This window comes from Salminus brasiliensis, chromosome 8 (genome assembly GCF_030463535.1).
Source record: "Salminus brasiliensis chromosome 8, fSalBra1.hap2, whole genome shotgun sequence".
Taxonomy (NCBI): Eukaryota; Metazoa; Chordata; class Actinopteri; order Characiformes; family Bryconidae; genus Salminus; species Salminus brasiliensis.
In genome coordinates, this window is record NC_132885.1 from 26,910,903 (window position 1) to 26,934,621 (window position 23,719).

Sequence of the window (23,719 nt, forward strand, 5' to 3'; positions counted from 1 at the left end):
TAAAAGCAACCCAAGAGCTTCTCAAGGCAAAAAACAAAAAAAATGGAATCTTAAATGACCTCAGCTGCAACTCAGTCTCAGCATTTGGTAATGTCCATGGATTCCACACTTAAGGCAGCCACTGGATAAAAATACTTGTTATAGTTCTAATACAGTTAGTTTGTTTGATTATGTTTGAGCCTATAAAAAAGGAGGGAAAATTGCCTAAATTGTTTGTTTATTTATTTATTTATTTAAAACCTGCAGTGAACTCAGTTCGGTTAAGTTCAAATTTATTTGGCACAAAAAACACAGTCTATTTTTTTTTTTATGATTCTTCATTTTTATTGCTTTCCATTTTTATCATTAAAACAATAACAAAAACTATTAAACTATTGCATGATCTTAATAATCCCTATGATTTAATTTTTCTTTAATGTGTGTGCATTAGCCTGCTTAGTGCTGTTCAGTGTTGGTTTAAAACCACAGATGTCTTTAAAAGCAGCGGTTTCTGTGATTCTGGCACTGCTGCAGGCTTTGAATGATGTTTCATAATTGGGTCCTATTAGAATACTGCGGTAATAACGCAAGATCGGAATGGGATTGGGCTTAAAATAGCTGGATCAGATCGGGACAGCCCTAATATTGTCTGCCTGATTTTTGGAAGGACAACTGATAACTGTGGGTATTTCAATTCTTCTCAATGCATTCAGAAGTATAGCATAGTGGATTACAACACCATACGTCGCTGCTGTCCAATAAAACATGTCAACGTATCTCCATTTATGTTCATTTTTAGTTTTCTCCGTCCTTTGAACCCTGTTGATGCTCTGTACAATGTAATGGTCCGGATGAATGGACCAATGAAAATGCTTTCAAAGGACTTTTTATTTTCTCGAGGTTCCTGTTAGGTGCTTTAGTTTGCTGGAAAGGAAAAGCTTTACATGAAATATAAAGCTTTTTTCATGTTTTTGTTTTTCTTTTCTTTTCACAGTGGAATGGGAAGGTGAGGTTTACTTTTAAAAGTGTGACTTGTTCGTCTGCTGACACTCTGAAATGGTTTCATGCTTGGTTTAAATGTGTTCATTAATATTGAACAGTTACTTATTCTTAACCATTAGTTTTATTCTGTAACTGCCTGAAACCTTTTCATGTACATTTAGCCATTGTATGCTGAACATGAGACATGCATCAGCTGCACAACAGCACATCCCTTAGTTCATTTTCTGTATTCTTTAGAAAAACCCATGATTTCCACGCTCTCTGTATTCATAAGAATACTCCCAGGCTTATGACAGTTGACATAAGCTGTCATTATTTATTTATTTATTTATTTATTTATTTATTTTCAACGTAGACCACAAGCCAGTGTGAATGAGACAAACTAAACTGCGGTGTATTATGTGCAGAATTAGCATGAGTAAAGTGCATATAAGGAATTGCATGTATTAGCCCTAGCATATATTTGTCCTTCACTCATGTATTATGTTTGCATGCGTGTTTCCAGAGGGACGGCGGAAATCAGAAACTCCTCTTGGTAGCCATGATCCTCGGACCGCAGTCCAGCTTCGTACTGCTTTGAAGAGGCTGAAGGAGATCATGGAAGGAAAGAGCCAGGTAAGTATTTGTGGCCTTCGTTTTTTGGCCTCATCTTTTAAGTTACACTACTGTCAAATAGGAATAACTGCATGACTCTGACATGTATGGTGTCACAACTTTAGCCATTTGTAGCAATCATAAAGACATTTTGGATGCATTAGGAATAATGACCACTGCTGTAGACCAGTGTTTCTCACATTTTAGTGTTTTTTCTACTTAACAACACACATTTTAACACTATAATTGGTTGTTAATCTGCTGATTAGGTCGATCAGGTGCAGGACAGTGGGCAACCAGGACCAGGGTTGAGAAATACTGCTCATAAAAAAAACTCTGTATATGCTGTATAGTATAGTATATAACCTCTATTATGCCTCACAGCTGAGCTCACAAGTGGTGGAGGCTCAGCGGTTAGCGCTCCAGGCAATTGATGACCGGGTTGTGGGTTTGATGCCCGTGCTCAGCAAGCTGCCACTGTTTGGCTTATGAGCAAGGCCTTTAACCCTTTCTGCTCCCCGGGCACAGCAACAATAGCTGCCCTCCGCTCCGGGCATGTGTGCTCACTGTGTGTGTTTGTGTGTTCAATACATGGAAGGGTTAAAGGCGGAGACCTAATTCCATCTGTGTCTAACACAAATGGCAAATATGATTGTCTTGTAGATACAAGGGTTTTACAAGGTTTTTGTGTGACCTTGACAATATATGTAGAAGAAAAAATATAGATATATATATTCTACACTTGAAGGTTGGTTTTGTTTGTTGTGAAAATAGTTTTTTGTGGTCTTAAAAGGGTCTTAAAGTCTTAAATTTGATGTTTCAACTTTTTGGACATGGCAAGCAGTGAAATGCGCTGTAATGACGGAAGGCAGAAGTCTGCATTGTGAGACTAGTATAGAAGTGCCATTCCTAAACCAAATTTAGAACCAAATATCCATACTTTCATTTCTGGCACAAGTGTTATCTGCTATGGGCCAAATTTACATGCACTTTATGACCAAAAGTTTTGAGACGCCTGCTTATTCTTTGTTTCTTCTGTAATCAGGGTTTAAAAAATAAGTAACTGTCTCTACTGTTAAGGGACATGCTTTCTACTAGGATTTTAGAGCATTGATGTGTGTCTGATGATCATCACCTCACTTTACCCCTAACTCTTTCCAAAAGTATTGAATTGGAGCACCATCATTCCAGTAAAACACAGTTCCACTGCTCCACAGCTCAGTGCTGGGCGCTTCTGTCAGCAATGAGTGCAATTTACAACATTTGGACATATAGTGTATGTTGAAAGTGATTTAGACTAGTAGGTGTAGTGGCATAGTGGAGTCTCTGCTCTGAACTGTTGTAAATTCTTCCCACAGGACAGCGACCTGAAGCAGTACTGGATGCCAGACAGTCAGTGTAAGGAGTGCTACGACTGCAATGAGAAGTTCACCACCTTCCGACGGCGCCACCACTGCAGATTGTGTGGCCAGATCTTCTGCAGCCGCTGCTGCAACCAGGAGATCCCTGGCAAGTTCATGGGCTACACGGGTGAGTGTTAATGGGCAAGGGGGCTCCATTCAGGCTTCCCAAGTGTTTCTGCACAGTCCTTTGGTCTGATGTAGACAGCCCCAGTGAAGGGCTGCTACTGGAGAGAACATCTCAGTGCTGGGCATCATGTGTAGAGACCTTCTTTAAGGGAGGTCTGAGGACCAACGCAACTGCAACTGTTGATGCTTATGACGTAAGGACACCTCTAGCATGGAGTGTGAGAGTGTGTGAGTGTGCAGTCGCTTGAATTGTTTTGGAGTGTGTTTGTACAGATAGACTGGTTCTGCAGTAGCAGTAATTTGACTGTAACCGATAGTGCATGTCTATGTGCTGGTTTGAACTTTGCCTTTTTTTGTGCGTAACTCCTCTGTAATCAGCGTGGTACTTTGCCAACATTGGTGATGTCTCTCGCATGAGTCTGGACTATCTGTGCGTCTTCAGGGTGCTTCACTTCCACACAGACAGCAGTCACTATCCACTCACAGAGTCTTTCCATTAACAGCGTTCCATTATTGTCTTGCTGTAATAGTATCACTTAGACATTGCATGAAAACAACAGGCTCCAAAGGTTCAGAAGTTATCTACCTTGTTTAATGGCCTAAAATACATAGGGCTAGGTCAGTGACTCCCACATGGTTCCAATAGGTTCATAAGAGAGTCTGTTCTATTGGGGGGGGTGGGGGTAGGGGGGGTGTGTGTGTGTCCATTTGCACCTCTGTGTCAGCAATGGAATCAACTTCAAGTAGCTAAATGGATTCATTAGAAGGGAAGTCCACAAACATTTGGACATATAGTGTATATCAAATGCAGACTCCATTGATGTGGTAAAAATACTATATAATTATATTTAAAGACATTTTGACGATACACACTTTTATCAGGTTACATGTAATTACATATGTCAGTAGCGACAGATTCTTAAAAACTGCTACGTACTGAATACAGTGATTTTTATTCAACATCTGCTGAACTTCATCTCATTAAACCAGTCTAATAACACTGTTAGTAATAAAACTTGCAGCTGATCAGTGCTTATTAGGCACTAACAATATCCTCAATATGCTTATAAAAGCTTATTGTTATCACCATAACAATATTTATCACGATATAATAAAATGCTGTCTTATTGCCCAGCTCTAATTGTAAGTATAAGATGTTGAAAGCGCCATGTTCCTAAAGCCATAATGAGAAAAGCTTTTACTGAAAATACCAGCATGAGGGGGGAAAAAAGTGGTGGTTAGTCCATTAGTGTAGTAATTTCAGACCCACAAAAGCTAGAGATGAGTGATTAGGCTTATAGTATCTATAGGGTTTGTGTAAGAATCTTAATCTTAATTAATACAATTACAGTTGTTTACTAATCAGTCATATAGTGACACTAGAATGCATGTGATCCCTTTACAATTTTTATTTTATAAATTTAACCAGGAATGTGATCGAATCTTAGCTTTTTAAAGCAACACTATAGAAAACTGTAAAAGTAAAAGTGTAATTCGTCCTTCTGAGCCGTCACAAATTTTTCTGAACAAGCTGACAGATACAAAACCATCACTGAGAGTATAAGAAGCCCAAGGACTGATATATAATATGACTCCGGTTACGCAGTTGTCATGAGCATTTTCCTGCATGCTTCTCAAAAGTTAATGCACTTAGCCCGGAGTAGCAGCAGCGCTGTTCTCCCCATTACAGGCCGGTGGATCATAACAATAATTTTGAAGCTGTTATTTTAATGTATAAATGCGACATAGTGGTGCTTTAAACTGGACACAGAGAACCCAATTAAGCAAAGAATGCAATAACATTATAGGTCTATTAACAATAGTAATCCACCCTGGTCCCAAGCCATGATACTACCACCCTCATGCTTCAAGTTTGGTGGTAATCAGCAAACTTTAAACAGTCAGCAATTTTCTCTTTGGAGAGTGATGACGTCCTTTTTGCTATCCTGCCGTGCATACCATTCTTTTTTTTTTTTTGTTTTTTTTTTTGTGCCTGATAGTGGAATCATGGACTCGGGAGAGAGCTGCAGGTTCTGAATCACGTTACATGTAATACATCATTTATACATCATCTTCCTCACAGTGGGTTAGTCAGGTTAAAGGCTGGTGAGCTTAAATAGCTGATGTTCTGAGGTCTTCTGGAATTTTTACTCTTTGACAAATGTCACCCTTGTGTCAAAGACCAGACTTTGATAGTGAAGACCCAAATTCATGTTGTTGAAACATGCAATAAATGAATGCAGTAAATGCATTCAGCTACGTTAAGCTGGACTCCTTGCTGACACACATGTGCAAATGCAGATGCCTAATGCCAGGCAACACAACCCCCCAGCATTCAGTTATAGAGCAGGGGAACTGTGTTCTCTAAAAAGATGAGTGCTTAATCCAATACGTTTGCGAGGTGATCATCCCACATCCTAACCTCACTAACGCTCTTGGTTGCTGAATGCAGTCAAATCCTCCCAGCAATGTTTTAGAGTCTAGTTAAAAAGACAGCAGAGACAATTACTCCAACTCCAAGTTACTTGATTTCAGAAGAAACCGCGAATGAGCAGGTGTCCCAATACTTTTGTCCATTGTGTATGATTAAAATCCCAACTAAACCATATTGCCCACACCAGGCCTTGAAATGGTTCGTTAATGTAACCGATGATGCCAGCTGTTAGTGTGTTTACTGACTGTGCCACTGGGGAGCAAGAACATGCATGTCAAAGATAATCTTACTTCTCTAATGTCTTTCTCTCTTCCTCCCTCTCTCTCTTTCTCTGACTCTCTCTCTCTCTTATATCTCTCTCTTCTTCTTTGTCTCTCTCTCGCTCTCTCTCTTCCTGTAGGTGATTTGCGCGCATGCACGTACTGTCGTAAGATTGCTCTGAGCTATGCTCACTCCGCGGACTCTGGCAGTATCGGAGAGGATCTGACGGCTCTGTCTGACTCGCCCTGCTCCGTGTGTGTACTGGAGCCCACCGAGCCACGCACGCCTGTCGGTGGGCGCAAGGCCAGCCGCAACATCTTCCTGGAAGAGGACCTCACCTGGCAAAGGTGAACACACGCGCACACAGTGCCAGAGAGAGAGAGATGAAGAGAGCCAGGGAAGATGATGATATTGTTTCTTAAAATCATTGCTTGGGTCAAAATCTGCTCACCTCTATTGCGTGCCTGTGCGTTGTTTTTTGTTTTGTTTTGTTTTGGTTTTTTTTTTAGGTTTGCCATCATCACTCCTTTTGCATTGCAGTTTTACATCTGTCATGTCACTCTTGTATAGCTTATCTTCTTTTTTCCCTCAGTTTTGTCTTTGCTCTCATTGTTTGTTTGTTTTTAGTCTAAAAGAAAAGCAGAAGTGGTTGGTTACAGTTTAACCTGGGTCTCCTGACTCCTCCAGGAGGCTGAAGGCTGCTCGTGGTTTGGGTTTTTGTGTGTGAAACCGGTTGATGTTTCCTTTACAACAGCTGCTTCCTCCGCTCTTATTCCAGCAGACATGCTTCATTTGCTCATGTTCAGCCAAGTCTTTTTTCAAAGCACTTTTTTTTTCTTCTTCTTTCTCTTCATGCATAGAAAAACTCCCATTGGGATGAGGAAGAAGTGAGTCTCTGGAGTTTTCATTTCGCACCTTTAGTTGATGTCTCGAGAGGCTTCGATTGTTCTAGATCTAGTGAATGTGACCTTATCGTGCATGATGTGCATGTCCTATACTAACCCAATCCCTGCTAGCATATGTAGAGAGTGGTAAGTGAAATGTTTGTGTCTTTGCTTATTTAAGTTTCTTTGGGGTTTTTTATTCCCCCTCTGTAATTGGTACAGTCTGATCCATCAGGAGTCTCAGAATAGTGGCCTCAGTTCTAGATTGTCTGCTGTGCAGGAAGATTTGGTCAAATCACCGGCAAGAAAGAGGTGGGTTATACTTACATACTTATTATTTATATACTTATATAGTTTGCTGTTATTCTGTGAAAGGTTCAGACATTCAGAAGTGGTCATATCTTTTGCTTTGGTCCTCTGTAGGTCAGCTAGTGTGACCAACTTGTCTCTAGACCGGTCAGGCTCCATGGTTCCCTCCTATGAGAGCTCTGTGAGCCCCCAGACCAACAGGGTTGTGTCCAAACCTGATCACAGCGAAGAGGAACGCAAGATCCTCCTGGTACACATTCTCTTATATTAATGCTTGACCAATGCTGCAGGGTAACCAGGCTGACTCTGAGGGTTTTCTTTCTGAAGAATGATTTTATGATTTTATGAAATCTGGCTGGAAATCTGCATGTAAAAAGCAATGATGACTTGTTGCACATATCCCTATATTTGTCATTGGAGGACCTTAGAGGATATGGTGGCCTTTAAATGATTACCTTCTTGGCCTATGCTGTGGTGTGAGCTATGTATAAGCCAGTCTTGACCCCTCTGCTCTACTCACAGTACAGTCGCACCTGCTCTGACTTCTGATTGTAAATGTTAAACATGTTCGGCTCAGGTCAACTCTGCATTCCGTCGTAGGGAGACTGTCTCAAATGAAACACACTGTTGCTGTAAATATATGTACACATGATTGGCACAGCAATCTCTGCCATGTCATTTTGTGTCATAGCATAGTAGGTTTTAAGCATCAGTGTTGGTGCAAATGTCAAATCATTCAGCTGTACCTTTTAACCATTATACTGAACCAGCAGGGTTCCACTGTTATACTGTACAGGTGCAAGTACACAAGTGCACCTGTGAGAATTCAAATGAAAAAGCTCCTTATCTGGGCAGTAAGAGCTTATGTACTGAGTAAAACACTAATATCCAGAGCATAAGCACTCAAACCGGGAATTGAACCCCTGTCTCTGTCATGTAGTGGTGTTCTCTATTGTGTTACACCAACCACTACTATATTTTACTACTATATTATATAATAAACTGCTATATTAGAAGAAATGAGAAGAAAACAAATACAAAATGTAGTGATTTTACATCGCTGTGTTCATTAGAACACCTCCAGTTCTCCTCATGAGAGTCCAGTATCATTTCTAGTTATCATCCAACACCTGGTTTGGTAAATCAGTGCTTAATGATGACAAATCAGGTTTGCTGGTGATGGACTTGGGCTGGCTGGGGGCATCCAGGAGAAACCTTGGAACTAAACTTTGTATTTCAAACTCACAAGATCTCAACTACTCTCTTTAAAATGAAAAATTACTCTTCTTACTGTATTTATGTTTAAGCATCTGTTTTAATGTGATCTGGAGTTTTTAACCAACAAAAACCACGGATTGCAGAGATAAATGTCATTAAATAATAAACATATCATGCATTTCACTGATGTTGCCTTAGTCTTGTCTGTTTAAGAAACCTGAGCATGTCTTCTGTGAATTTATGTAGGATTCATCTCAGTTGAAAGACTTATGGAAGAAAATCTGCCACAGCAATACAGGGATGGAGTTCCAGGACCACCGCTACTGGTTACGTACTTACCCCAACTGCATTGTGGGTAAAGAGCTAGTTAACTGGCTCTTGCGAAATGGTACAATCTCTACAAGGTAAGGCTGCAATTGCAGTGACGTCACTATATCTGATGACATTAACACACTCGATAGACCTGATATTCTATATTCATGGTACTTAGATCTAGCTAGTTAGATCTTGTCAAGCGCATAGATGACCTTTGTGGTAGAGGTTCTATATGAGTGAGAGGGCAGCTGCAGTGATGTACTGGGCAGTTTCACCACTTTCTGCAGGGCCTTGTGTTCAGCAGCAGTGGCGCAACCATGCCATACTGTGATGCAGCTGGTCAGGATGCTCTCCACAGTAGAGGTTACAGAGAAGCTGTTGCAGCAGGGTCTCTTCAGGTCTCTTCAGCCATCGGAGGAAGTGTAGGGGTTGCTGTGCCTTCCAGATTATTGAGTTGAGTGACCAGGTGAGCTTCATGTTCCTCAGTGTCCGCATATCTGAGGATCTCTCCTGGTCACTCTCTTCATCACTGTTTCCTCAATGCTCAGGGGTGTGTGCGCTCTGCTCCCTCTCCTGAAGTCGACCATCAGCTCCTTGGTTTTGCTGACATTGAGAGAGAGAGAGAGAGAGAGAGAGAGAGAGAGAGAGGTTGTTGTCTGCACCACTCTGCAAGGAGCTTCACTTCCTCTCCGTATGGTCCCTCATCATTATTGGTGATGTTGCTGATTATTGTGTGCGTTGCAGTCATAGGTGTACAGTGTTGAGAATTTGAGAGAGCATCCAGTGCTAAAGGGTGAGGGTGGGGGAGATGTGGTCGACCATTCTAACGAACTGTGGTCTGCCAGCGAGGAAGTCCATGATCCAGTTACAGAGTGTGTGACTTACTCCAAGAGTGCTGAGTTTGAAGACCCGTCTGGATGGAATGATGGTGTTAAAGGCAGAGCTGAAGTCAGCAAACAGCCTCTTGACATAGGTGTTAGTTCCCTCCAGTTGGTTGAGTGCTGTGTGCATTGCCAGCGATACCGCATCATCAGTAGATCTGTCAGCACAGTAGGCAAACTGATGAGGGTGCTATAAAGACTGAAGACTTTCTTGATTGTGTGTACTAGCACTGTCCCTGCTCTCCACTCACACACCAGAGTGATGTCAGACCTTAGAGCCTTTTGCTTAAGACATGCCGCTGGTTCAAAGTACCTGACTACAGTTGTGACGCCTTGGTGTGAATGATCAGACCTTGAAGAAATGCATTGATTGAAAGCATAAGGATGCGTTTTGCTCCATTTCCCACAGGGCTCAGGCCATAGCTATTGGACAGGCTCTGGTTGATGGGCGCTGGCTTGACTGTGTTACTCATCATGATCAGATTTTCCGGGACGAGTACGCTCTTTATCGACCTCTTCAGGTAAGTTGTGAGAAATGAAAGTTCAGTTGTGGTCTGGTTCGAGTACTGTATCTGTGATTGTTGTCATGGTCATTAGTGTACAGAAGATTTTTTCTTCTTTGTAGAGCACAGAGTTCTCTGAGACTCCATCTCCAGACAGTGACAGTGTGAACTCCCTGGAAGGCCATTCTGAACCATCGTGGTTCAAAGACATCAAGTTTGATGATAGTGACACTGAGCAGCTCGCTGATGATAATGACTACATAACACCAAGTAAGAAAGCCATTGTCCTTGCAGATTACACCTTGCTGTGTATATCCCTCTTAGTTTGACAGCATTTTCCAGGGATAGGAATCTGTGGGACCACTAGAGGCCCCATGATACAAATATATCTTCATAATGGAGCTAGAATCTCAGTTTGTTGGTTAATTCAGTGAATTTTGGTGTCACATTAGTGGGCTTACAAATATTAACCATAATGAAATAATAAAACATCAGTATTTAGGACTATATATTTATGGATAGTTTCCACCCAAAATATTGATTCTATATTTTATCCATATATATTTTTTTTTTTTTACTTTTTTCTGTATTATTCAGATTCAGCCAGCCCTAGTAAAAGAACATCGGTCAGCAGCTTCCAGTCTGCGGTGGACAGCGACTCTGCTGCCTCCATCAACCTGAACATGGAGCAGGACAACGTCAACTACCACATCAAGAAGCAGGCCAAGTACCCCCATGTGCCTCCCCACCCAGCCGAACAGAAAAGTATGGAGCACCCTGACCCATTTGCCCCCGACCCCGACTTCCAGGCACCAAGTGAGAAGAGGCTGAGAGGCCCGGTGGCCCTCTGTGTTTGCCTCCTGCTGCTTCAGAAGCAGAGCTAACTCACTGTCCTGTTTTTGCCTGAGTTATAATTCACCTCCAGTTTGCCTGAAAAACAAAAATTCCCCTGCATCACACTGTGCCTTTCACAACACCAAATGCATGACACCCCCTTCTAATAATCTAGACTAATATGACGTTTAGTGTATAGCATGCTCTCAGAAGCATGACTCGCACTAAGTTCCCTTCCCAAAATAAGCAAGACTAACTCCCTGTTCCTCAAAAAGTATTAAAATCCAAGGCTAATGCACAGTCTGGCATGATACTGACTGATTTCCTGGCACCCCCCACTGATTAATTTAATGTGATTTGCGTTTGTGTCTTCTGGTGGTCTCTGGCATGCTACTCAGATGTCTCGTTTTTTTTCTGTCATTATCTTCTAGCGGAGTTTCTGGTTACAGAAGATGGAGGTCAGCATATATCTATCAGTGATGCCTTTATCAAAGGTAAGTGTTTATCACATGCTTTATCACTCCTCAGTGGTAAGAACTGGCTGAGAAGTTCTAGTGATGGCACCTAGTGAGTTTTTCACAGTGTTGGCACAGCCATCCAGGACTGGGAGTCTATAAGTGCATGTTTGGGAAGGATGGCTCAGTTCCTCTCTTACTATTGAGTCAGAGTGATGTTATGTGGTTGTGGGGTCACATGCACAGATTTTGGCTTCTAGCGCCATGTCTGAGGGCATTTAGCTTCAGATTAGAGCAATCATCTCACCTGTTACAACACGTCTTACCCAGCTGTTTACCTTTTTTTTTTTTTTTTGGAAGAGTCTTTATTTAATCGGCGTGTGGAGGAGAAGCCTAAAGAGATGCTCTTCACACCACTGGGCTGGCACCACAGTTCCCTTGACCAGCTGAGAGAGGAAAATGGGGAGAAGAAAGCCATGGAGAGACTTCTGTGAGTCTGTGATGATCTGTTGTCTATGATGATCTGAAAGTCTATGTGTTTGTTTTTTCTTTCTTGTGTGAATGTAATTACTCTTCTGGGGAAATTTAGGCTAATGTACCTTCAGTTATAAGTTATAGAAGTATGTACTGCATAAACTGGCACTTTACAAACTTTACATTTGTCTAAATGACACCTTTTACCTCAGAATTGAGCTGTAATGTTGAATACACTGTATGAATACACTGGCACTGTAGGGCAGGGTTCTTTAGTGCTTTAGGACTGCTGTCCAGCACAGTTTGGTAATTTCCCTGCATAAACACACCTGATTCAACTCAAACTGCCATGTATTGTAGACATATTTGAGCAGTAAAGTCACCAAACAGTGCAGGACATCAGTCCTCCAGAAGCAGAATGTTAAAACTATGATGTATAACAATATGAAAGAAGCTAGGTATTTGCATCCTAGCAATTTACAGGTGTACCAAACAACCCTGTCATCTCATTCAGTTTGCCTGCTTTTTTTTTAAGGTGATTTGTAATGAGCATATCTTATCTGCTTAAAGGTGCCCTAGAATGGAAAATTGTCTATCTTGCCATAGTCAAATAATGTGAGTTTAGTACATGGGGGTGAACGCATGTACCTTAAACACTGATGTCTCTTCATTAAAAGGAAAACCCAGCATAATCAAAACTTGGGAAGAATACAGTGTTGTTGAAACAGCTTGTAACTCTGGAGAGCATATCACTACCAGACTAGATTAGTTATGGGAACGCTGGTTCCGACAAACCAGGCTTCATGACTGTGGCTTTTCCTGCGCCAGTCTCCGCAGAAGGGAAGGGAAACTTTATCATGCGATGAAGCGAAGACAGGGGAAGCAAACCTGGATCCAACACTAGTCCACTGGCTTTTACCATTTCTGCTCTCTAACGCCCCCTTCCTTTGAAAAACAAACTGGACCACCTCAGCTGCCTTAACAAACTAGTGCTTAACATGCATCAGAAGCGAAGATGCCAGTTAGACTCCAGAGAAACCTGGGGAAAACATGCTAAGCTAAAAGCTAACCTGGCTTCTTTCTCATCAGCATGATAATCTTACACTGGCACTAACAGGATAGTGAAACAATCTGCTTAAAGCTATGCTATGGTCAGAGATGTATAGTAAGGAAGTAAAGTACTTCACTACTGTATTTAAGTAGTAAAATGCTGTATCTGTACTCTACTGGGGTATTATTTGGTTTTTCTTCTACTTCCACTTGTACTTCACTACATATTTTGGATGAGTTTATTGCATCGGTTAATATTATAAAATTAGCACAAATCATTTCAAACCCATATTATCACAACGCCAGAATGCTAGATGGCACTGTCACCGTGTTTGATGAAGCCGCCTCAACATTAAGCAGAACAAGCAATCGAGCCATGAGCATGCTGCCATTCTTCCTCTCACTCCGCTGCTGCAGTGAGGAGACTAATGCTAGAGCTTTCTAAGTTTATTTCCAGATGGAAAAAGAACCACCAGTAGAAACACCTTCTTCACCACCTTCAAATACTTGTATACTTGTAATGGCCTGAGATCTTTTAGCTGTAGTTTAGTTTACAGAGAGTGAAGTTCAGTGTTTTAAGATCCTCTCTTCACTTGTTTTTACAGATGATATCTTGTATAAGGCAGGTTGAGTCAGTTCTGTTCAGCCTTTCTTTCTTTTGGGCGAGTTTGTTTAGAGTTAATTGAAGACTCATGTTCATGAACTCTGTCTTCTACAGTCCTGTCCTTGTACTGCAGCCAAAGAAATTGTGACAGTCCTTAAGTCTGAGCATTTAAAATAATATAAACAAAGATATTCAGATGTTTGACTGCTTTCTGTAAGAACTACAGAGCACAATACTTGTACTTTTACTTTCAATGCTTAAGTAGTACATTTCAGAATAAACTACTTGCAATACTTAAGTATAACAATGTTAAATACTTTAGTTCCTTTACTTAAGTATGGAGCTTAAAGATCACTTCTACTTCTACTCAAGTCCCTTTTTTGATAGAGCACTTCAACTCTGGGTCTCTAGTACTTTATACATGTCTGGCTATGGTATGCAGTGACGTAAACCGGCCAATAGAAGCAGAGCTTATTATTTTTGCCATAAGCCCCCCATAAAAGCTAAGCAAAATAACAGGATTGTGAATAGGCTTGTAAAATCTGAGCATTTTTCACACCATCCAAAGTCGCATTCCTCCTATTTCTACATCAAAGAACAACTTAAAAAAAACCAAAAAAACTTCTCCGACACCTTGGTGGAAAAAACACAATATTGGGTGGAATGAATCCTGTTGAATCTACGCCCTGTCATGTATTTAATGCTGCTAAGAGTGGAATATGAGGATGATCTGATGATCTGAACACAGCAATAGGGAAAGGGAGGAACTGTAAATTCATCAGTGTCCGTAAAGTCTGAGTTACAGCTGTTTGGACAATTCAGCCGTGCACTGAAACGTGTTTTTTAAGCTTTCTATTATTCTTCAGTTCTGCCAACCACAGCCATATGATGGCTCTGCTGCAGCAGCTGCTCTACAGCGAGTCGCTGTCTCTCTCCTGGCGGGACATCATTGTGCCCGTAGTGCGGCAGGTGGTGCAGACAGTGCGGCCAGATGTTCGCAGTTGTGATGACGACATGGACATTCGCCAGCTCGTCCACATCAAAAAGGTGCGAGAATGGCAGCGTACTCATCTCCGTGTTAAATCATTAAACAAAAAGAAAAGAGTCTTTAAATCTTCCCTTGTCCCTTCCCAGCAAATCATGACAACATTTGCTCCTGTGTCCTTTTGTAGATACCTGGAGGAAAGAAGTTTGACTCCGTTGTGGTGAACGGCTTCGTTTGCACTAAAAATATTGCTCACAAAAAGGTATGTACATTTGTTCATGCTTAGACACACTGCTTGTGTGTATGGTGGATTAATGTACTTTACCAACTGTAGATCTTTTTAAAATGTTTTACAGATGAACTCTTATATCAAGAACCCCAAGATCCTCCTGCTCAAGTGTTCAATTGAGTATCTTTATAGAGAAGAGACCAAGTTCACTTGCATTGACCCAATTGTGCTGCAGGTAAAACTAAACTAAAAACCTAATTAAACTAAAAAGTATGAAAAATGTGACTCTATTTTAGTCAGGTTTTAATATCTGGGCCTAGAGAACATCTTAACATCTCCTGGACTGATGTCTAGCAGTTTCATTTTTGAAAATTGAAAACTTCATTTTTTTTTTATTAAGCAGTTCTTTAAGATATAAATTGATATTAGTGATAATTTATTATACTTTAATCCCCCCCCCCTTAACCCAAATGTAGTCCATCAACCAAGGCATGCCTCAAGTTTTTCTGGGCTTCCAATACTTTAATTACATTATTTGCATCATATGTAAGTAATGGGACTAGGGTTGGGGGTGATTTACTTATTTTAAATGTATTCATAATCATGTTATGAGTTTTACAATTTTTTGTTGAATATACAGAATAGTGTCTGTCTTGAAATGTTAATATTTGTTAAATGCAATAAGTCACACCATAACAGAGGAATATGCTATACACAAAAAAAACCAAACTGTTTTGGCTTTAATAAGGTATTTCAGTTCATTTTACCATCCTATAGATTTAGTGTGTTGTTGTATTTAAAATGAATGTTTTCCAATTACAAATATTGTATTTTTGACAAAGAAACCAGTGGGATGTGTTTTGATTATTATTTATTTGAGTCAAGTTTTCACAATAAACATATCGTCATGGTCTGTGACTTCAGTTGCCATATTTACAGTAATGGGAATGTAGCATTTAAAGCTTAAGATGCTTAACGGTATCGTAAAAACTTTTCTTTTAAAGAAAACATTTTATGTCCAAAATATCAGCTTTACAGGAGAATGAAAAAACATCTAAACTTTCAGTGGAAGTCAGTGTGAATATTGTTTTCATATCCAGTCATTTTGGAGCATTTCTCTTGGTCCATGTATACTGAAATTGTGACAAAAAGTAAAGAACAACTACCAGATTTCATTTGTCAAAAAGAGAAAAACAGCAAAAATGGAGATTGACAACAACAATATGCTTTCTGCATTCCTATATAGAAAACTTTTTATCAGCAGATTTACAATGCTCTTGTGGTCCAAGCAGCTATTATTCTTCTGTTTGTGGTTTTTGCCTTTTTTATATTGGTGATCTGTGCTTTTTGTACAATCAGTGTAAATACACAAGTTATCATCTCATTGTCATCTCAAGGCAACAACCAACTTTATAGAATCATGCAGATCGTGCATTCTCTACGTATAGCTACCAGTTAGCATTGACTGCCTGCTTTCTTCTTGAACAAGTATTACAGTATTTATGGATGCTCTCTCCAGGAGCGGGAGTTTCTGAAGAACTATGTGCAGCGGATAGCTGATGTACGACCCAACCTGGTGCTGGTGGAGAAGACAGTTTCGCGCATTGCTCAGGACATGCTGCTGGAGCATGGCATCACACTGGTCATCAATGTCAAACCTGTTAGTACACCTAATATTTGGCCTTGAGCCGAACCCAGTTCCCACTGTTTAGAAATCATGTTGTGTCAGTGTGCTGTGGTTTCCCTCACATCCTGCTCAGTGCTCACTGAAGAATGTAGATGCCACTCGTTTATGAAAGTGGTTTTAACATTTTTTTTTACACATGTTTATGTTTATATGTTTTTTTTGTTGTTGTTGTTCGTCTGTCTTTGCAGCAAGTCCTGGATCGAGTGAGTCGAATGACTCAGGGTGATTTAGTCATGTCTATGGATCAGCTTTTGACCAAACCTCGTTTGGGTACATGCCACAAGTTCTACCTTCACTCCTTCCAACTACCCAACAGTGAGTGTGTGTGCTTTACTGGCCCTTATCTGTTTACTGGTCATTGTTTTTGCTTGTTCGTTTGAAGGTTTGAGTGCCATTAATTAATTAATTTATTTATTTATTTATTTATTTATATATATTTTTAAGAGAAATATTTGAAGGCTATGGAAATGAAAATTGTTTAAGTGGAGAAATTGTCTGTTGAAGCCAGATGTTATTCTGAAATCTACCACCATTATATCACATACTGCACTTTAAGGGTATAGCGGTAAACAAAAGTCACATATTGACTCTTCTGTATTTTGTATTCAGCTCTGTTCTGCAGTATAAACACTTGATTTATATACATATAAACACTTGATTTTTTATATATATATATATATATATATATATATATATATATATATATATATATATTTAAACACATTTAGCTTTAAAAGTGTTGTGATCTACAGGACTGTGTTACTGTGTTAACTGGTAGAGCGAGCATCACATGTAACACTCTCTCTACCATTTAAGATGATCCTAATCCTATAAAGCTGCTGAGAAACTGAGCTGGTCAGATCACCATCACTGTCAAAATTGCTTTCACTGGTGTGTTACTGGGTAATAACTAGTCACTGCAGACAAATGTGTTTATATTTGACCTGAGTCTAGCAGCAGGGAGTCTTCTGGGAAAGTCCTCTGGCAAAAGTGGACTTTCGCACAGACACGGCCTTTAAGCACCGTCACATGCGCAAGATTTTCCCTGCCAACAGTCAGGATTGTCCCTTTGGTCAGCTTCTCAGTTCTCTTCTTGCACATGTGACCATGCTTGACGTGCAGGTAATTGCTAACAGGAGTGCATTGGGAGTGTGGCAAACTGTTTCCAGGTAGAACTCTCAGTTGTGAACTTTGGTTCTGCATTATGTTAATCAGTCTTTGCACATCCCAGTATTCTCCATGTGACTGGCACACCAAATCATGACAAAACCCCCCACTGCTACCATTAAATATGTAAAAAACATGGACAAATTCAGGCTCAAAGATTGTCTTATGTAAATTACACCTGCATCTTTGTTGATCTGCTGATTTTTTTTTTTTTTTTTTTTTTTGACAGACGAGCTGAAGACCCTGATGTTCTTCGAGGGATGTCCTCCTCAGCTGGGCTGCACCATCAAGCTCCGCGGTGCCTCAGAGTATGAGCTGGCCAGAGTGAAAGAGATCATTACGATGATGGTCTGCGTGGCTTATCACTCCCAGCTGGAAATCTCCTTCCTTATGGATGAATTTGCCATGCCTCCAAGCCTGTCTAAGAGCACCTCCTTCCCCTGTCTGCTGGAAAGCGCTGCAGGGGAAGAAGAGAATGAGGCTGAGGGAGACTGCCAAGGGAATGGAACTGGTATAGGAGAAGATCATGGACAGTTCCTATCAGAAGCTGAGTTTGAGCCTGGGCTCCAGGATATTATAAAAAGCCACAGCAGACAAACCTCTATCTCTGAATCCTCACTGAAGGACGGAGAAAGCCCTAAAGTGAGTAGAAATGACCCATGTGCATCACCACTTGGAGGAGAGTCTGAAGAGGTCAAGACCTCCACCCCGGTGTCCTGTTCCATGAGCCAACCACCACCTGTATCCCCACCCTACCTGATTTCAGATTTAGAGGAGATTGCAGAAGAGGAGGTGAAGGAACCTTTGCATGCAGAAGAAAATGGAGATGAAGAGGGTACCATGCAAGAGGACAGCGCTGGTTCTGAGACTTCCCTTCCTCCAGCGCGGCTCTTTAGGGACCCGCTTCAGGACGACACTGGCCTCTTTGTGGCCGAGCAGGTGGCCTCAACAGACGATCGTCTCAAGTCCATCTCGGCCTGCTTCAAGCAAGAGCTTAAAGACATCATCTTGTGCATCTCACCCTTTATAACCTTCCGTGAACCCTTCCTGCTGACAACAGCCGGCCTGCGCTGTCCCAGTCGAGACTACTTTCCTGAGAAGGTCTACCTGTCGCCGCTCCTCAACAAGGACTATAAGGAGCTGGATGGCCGCCGCAAGAAGCTCCTACTGAAGGACACTGCCCCACCTGGAGGGTCTCTAAGCAACGGGACGGGATGCCAGCAGCGCCCCGCCCAGGTGCTACCCTCTCACATGCTCACCACGGCCCGCATCGTAGAGCAGCTGAGCAGTAATCACGACCTGGCCCGTATGCTGGCAGACTACCGTGCTCAAGGAGGACGCATCCGGCAGCGGGACATAGACCCCTTTGCCAGTCCCCCGCCGGCAAAGGCGCCAGTGAAGGCGGACAGTGAGGAGGAGAAGGCACCGGGACAGAGTGAAATGGCTTGGGCCACCAAGGTAAGTGGTGAACTCCCAGCTGGCTTTTGTCCTTGTTTGGATTAAACACATAAGAAACTGACCAAAATGTAATATGCTGGTTCTACACTGTTCTCTGGCCAAGTATAGAGTTCAGATATCAGATCTCTGGTAGTTTAGAATATTAGAATATCTGTCTAATTTCCAGAAAGGACCAAAGATGAGTCCAATTGAAACACAAGCATGTTCACTACTGGTTATTGTGGCATCATGATTCTCTCTTGAGAAGAGGGGGTGAGCAAAATGATGTGAGCAAGTCCCAGTTTTTGATCAGTAAGTAACAACATATAACCTGGTTAGATATGACCTTGACATAAACTTAACGTAAATTCTTGCTTATGTGCATCTGAGGCTTCACCCCAATTACTGAACCTTCTATTCCTTTCTTTCCCCAAATAAGGCAGGTTTTGTCATTTGTTGTCATTTTTAAATCGTACATGTATAATGAAAAGGCCTTAAAGTACCAATTAAAAGTAAATTAACCATTAAACTTCAGGTCTAGGTCACTCCCACTTCCGGTTCAGATATCAATACAGAGAAAGATACTAAATATATACAGATCATGGCATTGCTTAACACCGTTATTATATAGAGTGTGCTGCTGACAGATAGCCATAATGTTTACATAATCATTACATGACCACATTTGGTGATAGTTTTGATAATCAGCTGTTTGTTTTTTTGCTGAACAGGTGATTAATGCCTCAGTTGTACACTGATCTGATTTTTTTCACAGCTACGTGAACTCAAAAATAGGATATTTTTTTATGAGATTTGAATCACTTTCGTATGTGATCCTAGGTCAGATACATGACTGACTTTACTTCAGTAGAAATTTTTGTTATCTGTACTTTACTGGAGTAATAATTGTTTTTAGCCGACTTTTTACTTCTGCTCCTTACGTTTTCACATAATTATCTGTACTTTCTACTTATTCTACTGTGCTTTCGTTATTTAATTTCGCTTTCAGGTTTTTGGCTTGTCATTTCTCCAAAATAAATAATTAAATAAATAAAAAGTTTTCCAGATAAAATACACCATCCGGACGTATGTAGCCTAGTATAAAGAGAGAGATGTCCGTGGCTCAAGAGAACTGGAGTGAAATGTCCCGACTAAGCTCCACATTTACATTCCAATAAGGGTTATTAATAATAACATGCCTCTGAGGTTTTACTTTTTGCACCATTACAAAACTCATAGGCAACTACTCATTATATTTCCCCTCCATGAAACACATGCTAATGCTCAGTAGTGCACATAGATGCTCCTTTAATATATTTGATATTACTAAAATTCATTCATTTTCAATAGGCAGATATGTAGCTGAAACAGGCAGCCTAGTGCATCCCAACATTTTTCAACATTAACATTTTAATATAGCATGATGGTCATTATGGCTTGGGTGTGCACTATGGTGGGGTAGTGCACTATAGGCCCCTGTGGTGCAGCCTAAGCTTTTATCCTTTGTTCTCCTTACTTTACTTTAACATTTCTACTTTAAGTAATTTTGAAACCAGTACTTTGACACTTTTACTGGAGTAAAAAGCTTAAGTTGATACTTTAACTTCTATAGAAGTCTTTTAAAACCCTAGTATCTACACTTCTACCTGAGTAATGAATGTCAATACTGTTGACACATTTGCTAATACATACTGCACATGCATTTAACCAATCACTGTCATCATTACTCGGTTCCAGCTGCCAATCAGCAGCTACTGATTTAAACAGGTGTGCTAATGTGGGTCCTTTCAGGGCAGAGGCGTGTTTACTGTAAGCACAGTTACATATATGAATGTAAACGGTCAAAGCAGAAACATCTGATCTGAATTTGCTGAGTGGTATTCGTGTTTTACTTTAACACAGCTGGACTGCCTGAATCCAATAAATCATCAGCGACTGTGTGTGCTGTTCAGCAGCTCCTCTACACAGTCTCACAATGCTCCAAACCACTGCGTCAGCCCATGGTAAATGCATTATTTTTCTACATTTCCTATAAACTACAGAGAATGTTACCTTGACCTCTACATGCATTTCTGGAGCTGTCATTTGGAAAATAACGGTATTTGCTGTCTGCATTTAGGATTGTGACGATGGAATTTTATGGAAAGAATGACTTGACGCTTGGCATATTTTTGGAAAGATACTGTTTCAGGTAAGGATGTTTTCTACAGGATAGTGTCATGCTCTCTTTTCTGGGTTTGTGTTTCTTATCATAACTGATGTTGGATCTTGTGTTTGATGCAGACCCTCTTACCAGTGCCCGAGCATGTATTGCGAGACTCCGATGGTTCACCATATCCGGCGTTTTGTGCATGGAAATGGCTGTGTCCAGATTGTTCTGAAGGAGTTGGATTCACCCGTGCCTGGCTACCAGCACACCATCCTCAATTATTCTTGGTGCCGAATCTGCAAACAGGTAGCTGGGTCAGGAGAGAAGTACAAACCCCATACCAAGACATGTTGGTTGTCCGAAGTTTAGCACTGGAGCCGCAAATAAGAGTCTTACACTGTGTACAAGTTAGGGACGTACCGATATGGTAACTGTGGTCTGATCTACTTATCTACATCTTTATGAAACATAGGAACCTGGATTAGCACTATGGAGCAATAGAATTTTTTTTTTTTTTTAGGATTTCTGTGAAGTTAAATGCAGTAGAACTAATGAAATGCACCTTAATATTGTGCTACAAACAGGGCTGGGTGCAGGGTTGTATGTAAGATTTATGAGGCGTTTGCTTTAGTGTCTTACTAATTAATTGTCCATTCCTATTTGATGGCAGGTGACTCCAGTGGTCCCCTTGTCCAGTGACTCATGGTCAATGTCCTTCGCCAAGTATCTGGAGTTGCGGTTCTATGGCCACCAGTACACTCGTCGTGCCAACGCTGAGCCCTGTGGCCACTCCATTCACAAAGACTACCACCAGTATTTCTCCTACAATCAGATGGTGGCCTCTTTCAGGTGAACTTCTGTAGTCCATCCTGCAGACACTATGTGAAGTCTTGTGAGTTTGGGAATCAGCAGCTTATGTTTGTACAGTGAAAATGGTCATGGTTTTATTTGTGCAGTAGTAATCTGTCATACAGCTGCAATAAAAAAAAGCAAATACACTATTTGATTTTATTTACCTGGATTTCTGCACTGCCTAACCCTATTGAGAGGCTGTGGCATGACCTGAAGAGGGCCGTGCTCAATAAGACATAAATGGTACAACTGTTGCTGTGTTATTCATTTAGTTAGATTGTGTTTATTTATAACTTTGACTTGGATAAAGATGAAACCACATTTTTCTAGTGAATAATGCAGCAATTCAGGTATTCAGTGCTTTACTTACTTCCTCTAGCAGTGAACAGCCTTTTTGTCACCAGTTCACTTCCATGGTGCCTGTGATGTTTCTGTCTGTGGTGAATAATTTAGGTCTGTCTGTTCTTATCGGCAGTTATATCCCAGTGCGACTGTTCGAGATATGCCTGCCTCCTCCTAAAATCTTCATCAGAAACCAAGGCCCCTGCAAGACCAGTCTGCAGCAGGACCTCAAAGATTTCTCCCAGAAGTAAGACTCTCTATGACTTGATTACCTCATAACTCCTCACCAGCGCCTGTGCCAGCAGCCTTCTGGATTACATGAATGGCTTTGGGTCTCTCTTTTGTTCAGGGTGACCCAGGTATACGCAGCAATAGACGACCGGCTCACCTCTTTAAAAACGGACACTTTCAGCAAAACGCGTGAGGAGAAAATGGAGGACCTGTTTGCACAGAAGGATGTAAGTTCACAGTGGTAATCCCAGTGCTTCTTGCAGCGTGTCATTTTTTTGTCAGGTGACAGCTTGGCCTTTAAATGTGGGTCTTTGTTCGGTCAGATGGAGGAGGCAGAGTTGCGCAGCTGTATAGAGAAACTGCAGGCGCGACTGCAGGCCAGTGGAGTGGAAACGTCTCAGCAGCTGCAGGCTGTTCTGGAGACTGTGGTGTTAAAGAAGCAGAGCCTGTGTGAGACGCTGCAGTCTTGGAACAGCAAGTAAGCCCTTGCGTCATGCAACTGCAACTGACTGCTTTTAATTCTATTTAATTAAAAGATTAATTTAAATATTTTTGACTTCTTTAATTTGTTTATTTATATATTTATGTAAGTAGTTTTATGAGTGGCTCTTATTTTGTTTTGTTGTTATTTTAAGTTTGGATAATTAATGGATTTAGCCAGAGTTGAGTAACCATGTTACATATGTAGGTGAGTTAGGAGTCTTACCCAAGAACTCAATAATTAATTTGTAATTAAAGTTAACCCTGAATTACAAATAAACAAATACAAATAAATAATAATGTTATTTTCTTCCCAAATATTTTAGGCCATTAAATTGAGCCCATAACTATTGATATATAATAAATATTGATGTTTATTAAAGGCATACCCTTTAATGTTATATGAGCTGTTTAATAATAATAATAATAATAATATAAAAATCAGTTAACAAACCTGGGGGGAAAACATTGTTTATGATAAATTTGATTTACACAGCTTGGGGCTCGGAGTGGCTCAGTTGACTAAGACGCTGGCACTATGGCCAGTGGGTTGCTTTGCCATCAGCAGCTGGAGCCTGAGAGGGCACAATTGGCCATGCTCTCTCTGGGTTGGTGGATGACGTGCTCTCCCCTCATCACTCCCATTGTGATGCTAGCCGGCAAAGGTGTCTGCACTAGGCAGCCAACATGCTCGGAGCACATTGTGCCTTGTGCAGCAGTTTAAAAAGAGGCGGCACAGTACATTTACTTTGCTTGTATTGGAGGAGACATGGGCTTGTCCTCACCCTCCTAGTGTTTGGACCAAAAATTGGGTAAAACAATCACAGCACAGAC

At 40.9% G+C, this 23,719-nt stretch overlaps 1 protein-coding gene across 7 annotated transcripts in view; it reads left to right on the plus strand.

Moving 5' to 3' along the window:
* Positions 1-23,719, plus strand: part of pikfyve (phosphoinositide kinase, FYVE finger containing) — a 35,120-nt gene that overhangs the window by 4,664 nt on the left and 6,737 nt on the right. For 2 of the 7 annotated variants that reach the window (XM_072686319.1, XM_072686321.1), the window contains 25 exons: positions 1,487-1,596; positions 2,934-3,105; positions 5,939-6,146; positions 6,660-6,686; positions 6,906-6,995; positions 7,107-7,242; positions 8,457-8,614; positions 9,816-9,927; positions 10,032-10,179; positions 10,507-10,725; positions 11,175-11,237; positions 11,559-11,688; positions 14,193-14,373; positions 14,499-14,573; positions 14,668-14,775; positions 16,060-16,200; positions 16,416-16,542; positions 17,624-18,852; positions 20,734-20,834; positions 20,951-21,022; positions 21,115-21,286; positions 21,651-21,829; positions 22,308-22,421; positions 22,524-22,632; positions 22,729-22,883. In XM_072686319.1, coding sequence (XP_072542420.1) covers positions 1,487-1,596; positions 2,934-3,105; positions 5,939-6,146; positions 6,660-6,686; positions 6,906-6,995; positions 7,107-7,242; positions 8,457-8,614; positions 9,816-9,927; positions 10,032-10,179; positions 10,507-10,725; positions 11,175-11,237; positions 11,559-11,688; positions 14,193-14,373; positions 14,499-14,573; positions 14,668-14,775; positions 16,060-16,200; positions 16,416-16,542; positions 17,624-18,852; positions 20,734-20,834; positions 20,951-21,022; positions 21,115-21,286; positions 21,651-21,829; positions 22,308-22,421; positions 22,524-22,632; positions 22,729-22,883 — 4,336 coding nt within the window. The remainder of the gene's footprint in view (positions 1-1,486; positions 1,597-2,933; positions 3,106-5,938; positions 6,147-6,659; positions 6,687-6,905; positions 6,996-7,106; positions 7,243-8,456; positions 8,615-9,815; positions 9,928-10,031; positions 10,180-10,506; positions 10,726-11,174; positions 11,238-11,558; positions 11,689-14,192; positions 14,374-14,498; positions 14,574-14,667; positions 14,776-16,059; positions 16,201-16,415; positions 16,543-17,623; positions 18,853-20,733; positions 20,835-20,950; positions 21,023-21,114; positions 21,287-21,650; positions 21,830-22,307; positions 22,422-22,523; positions 22,633-22,728; positions 22,884-23,719) is intronic. The other 5 variants (XM_072686322.1, XM_072686325.1, XM_072686324.1 and 2 more) reach the window with 3 other exon arrangements.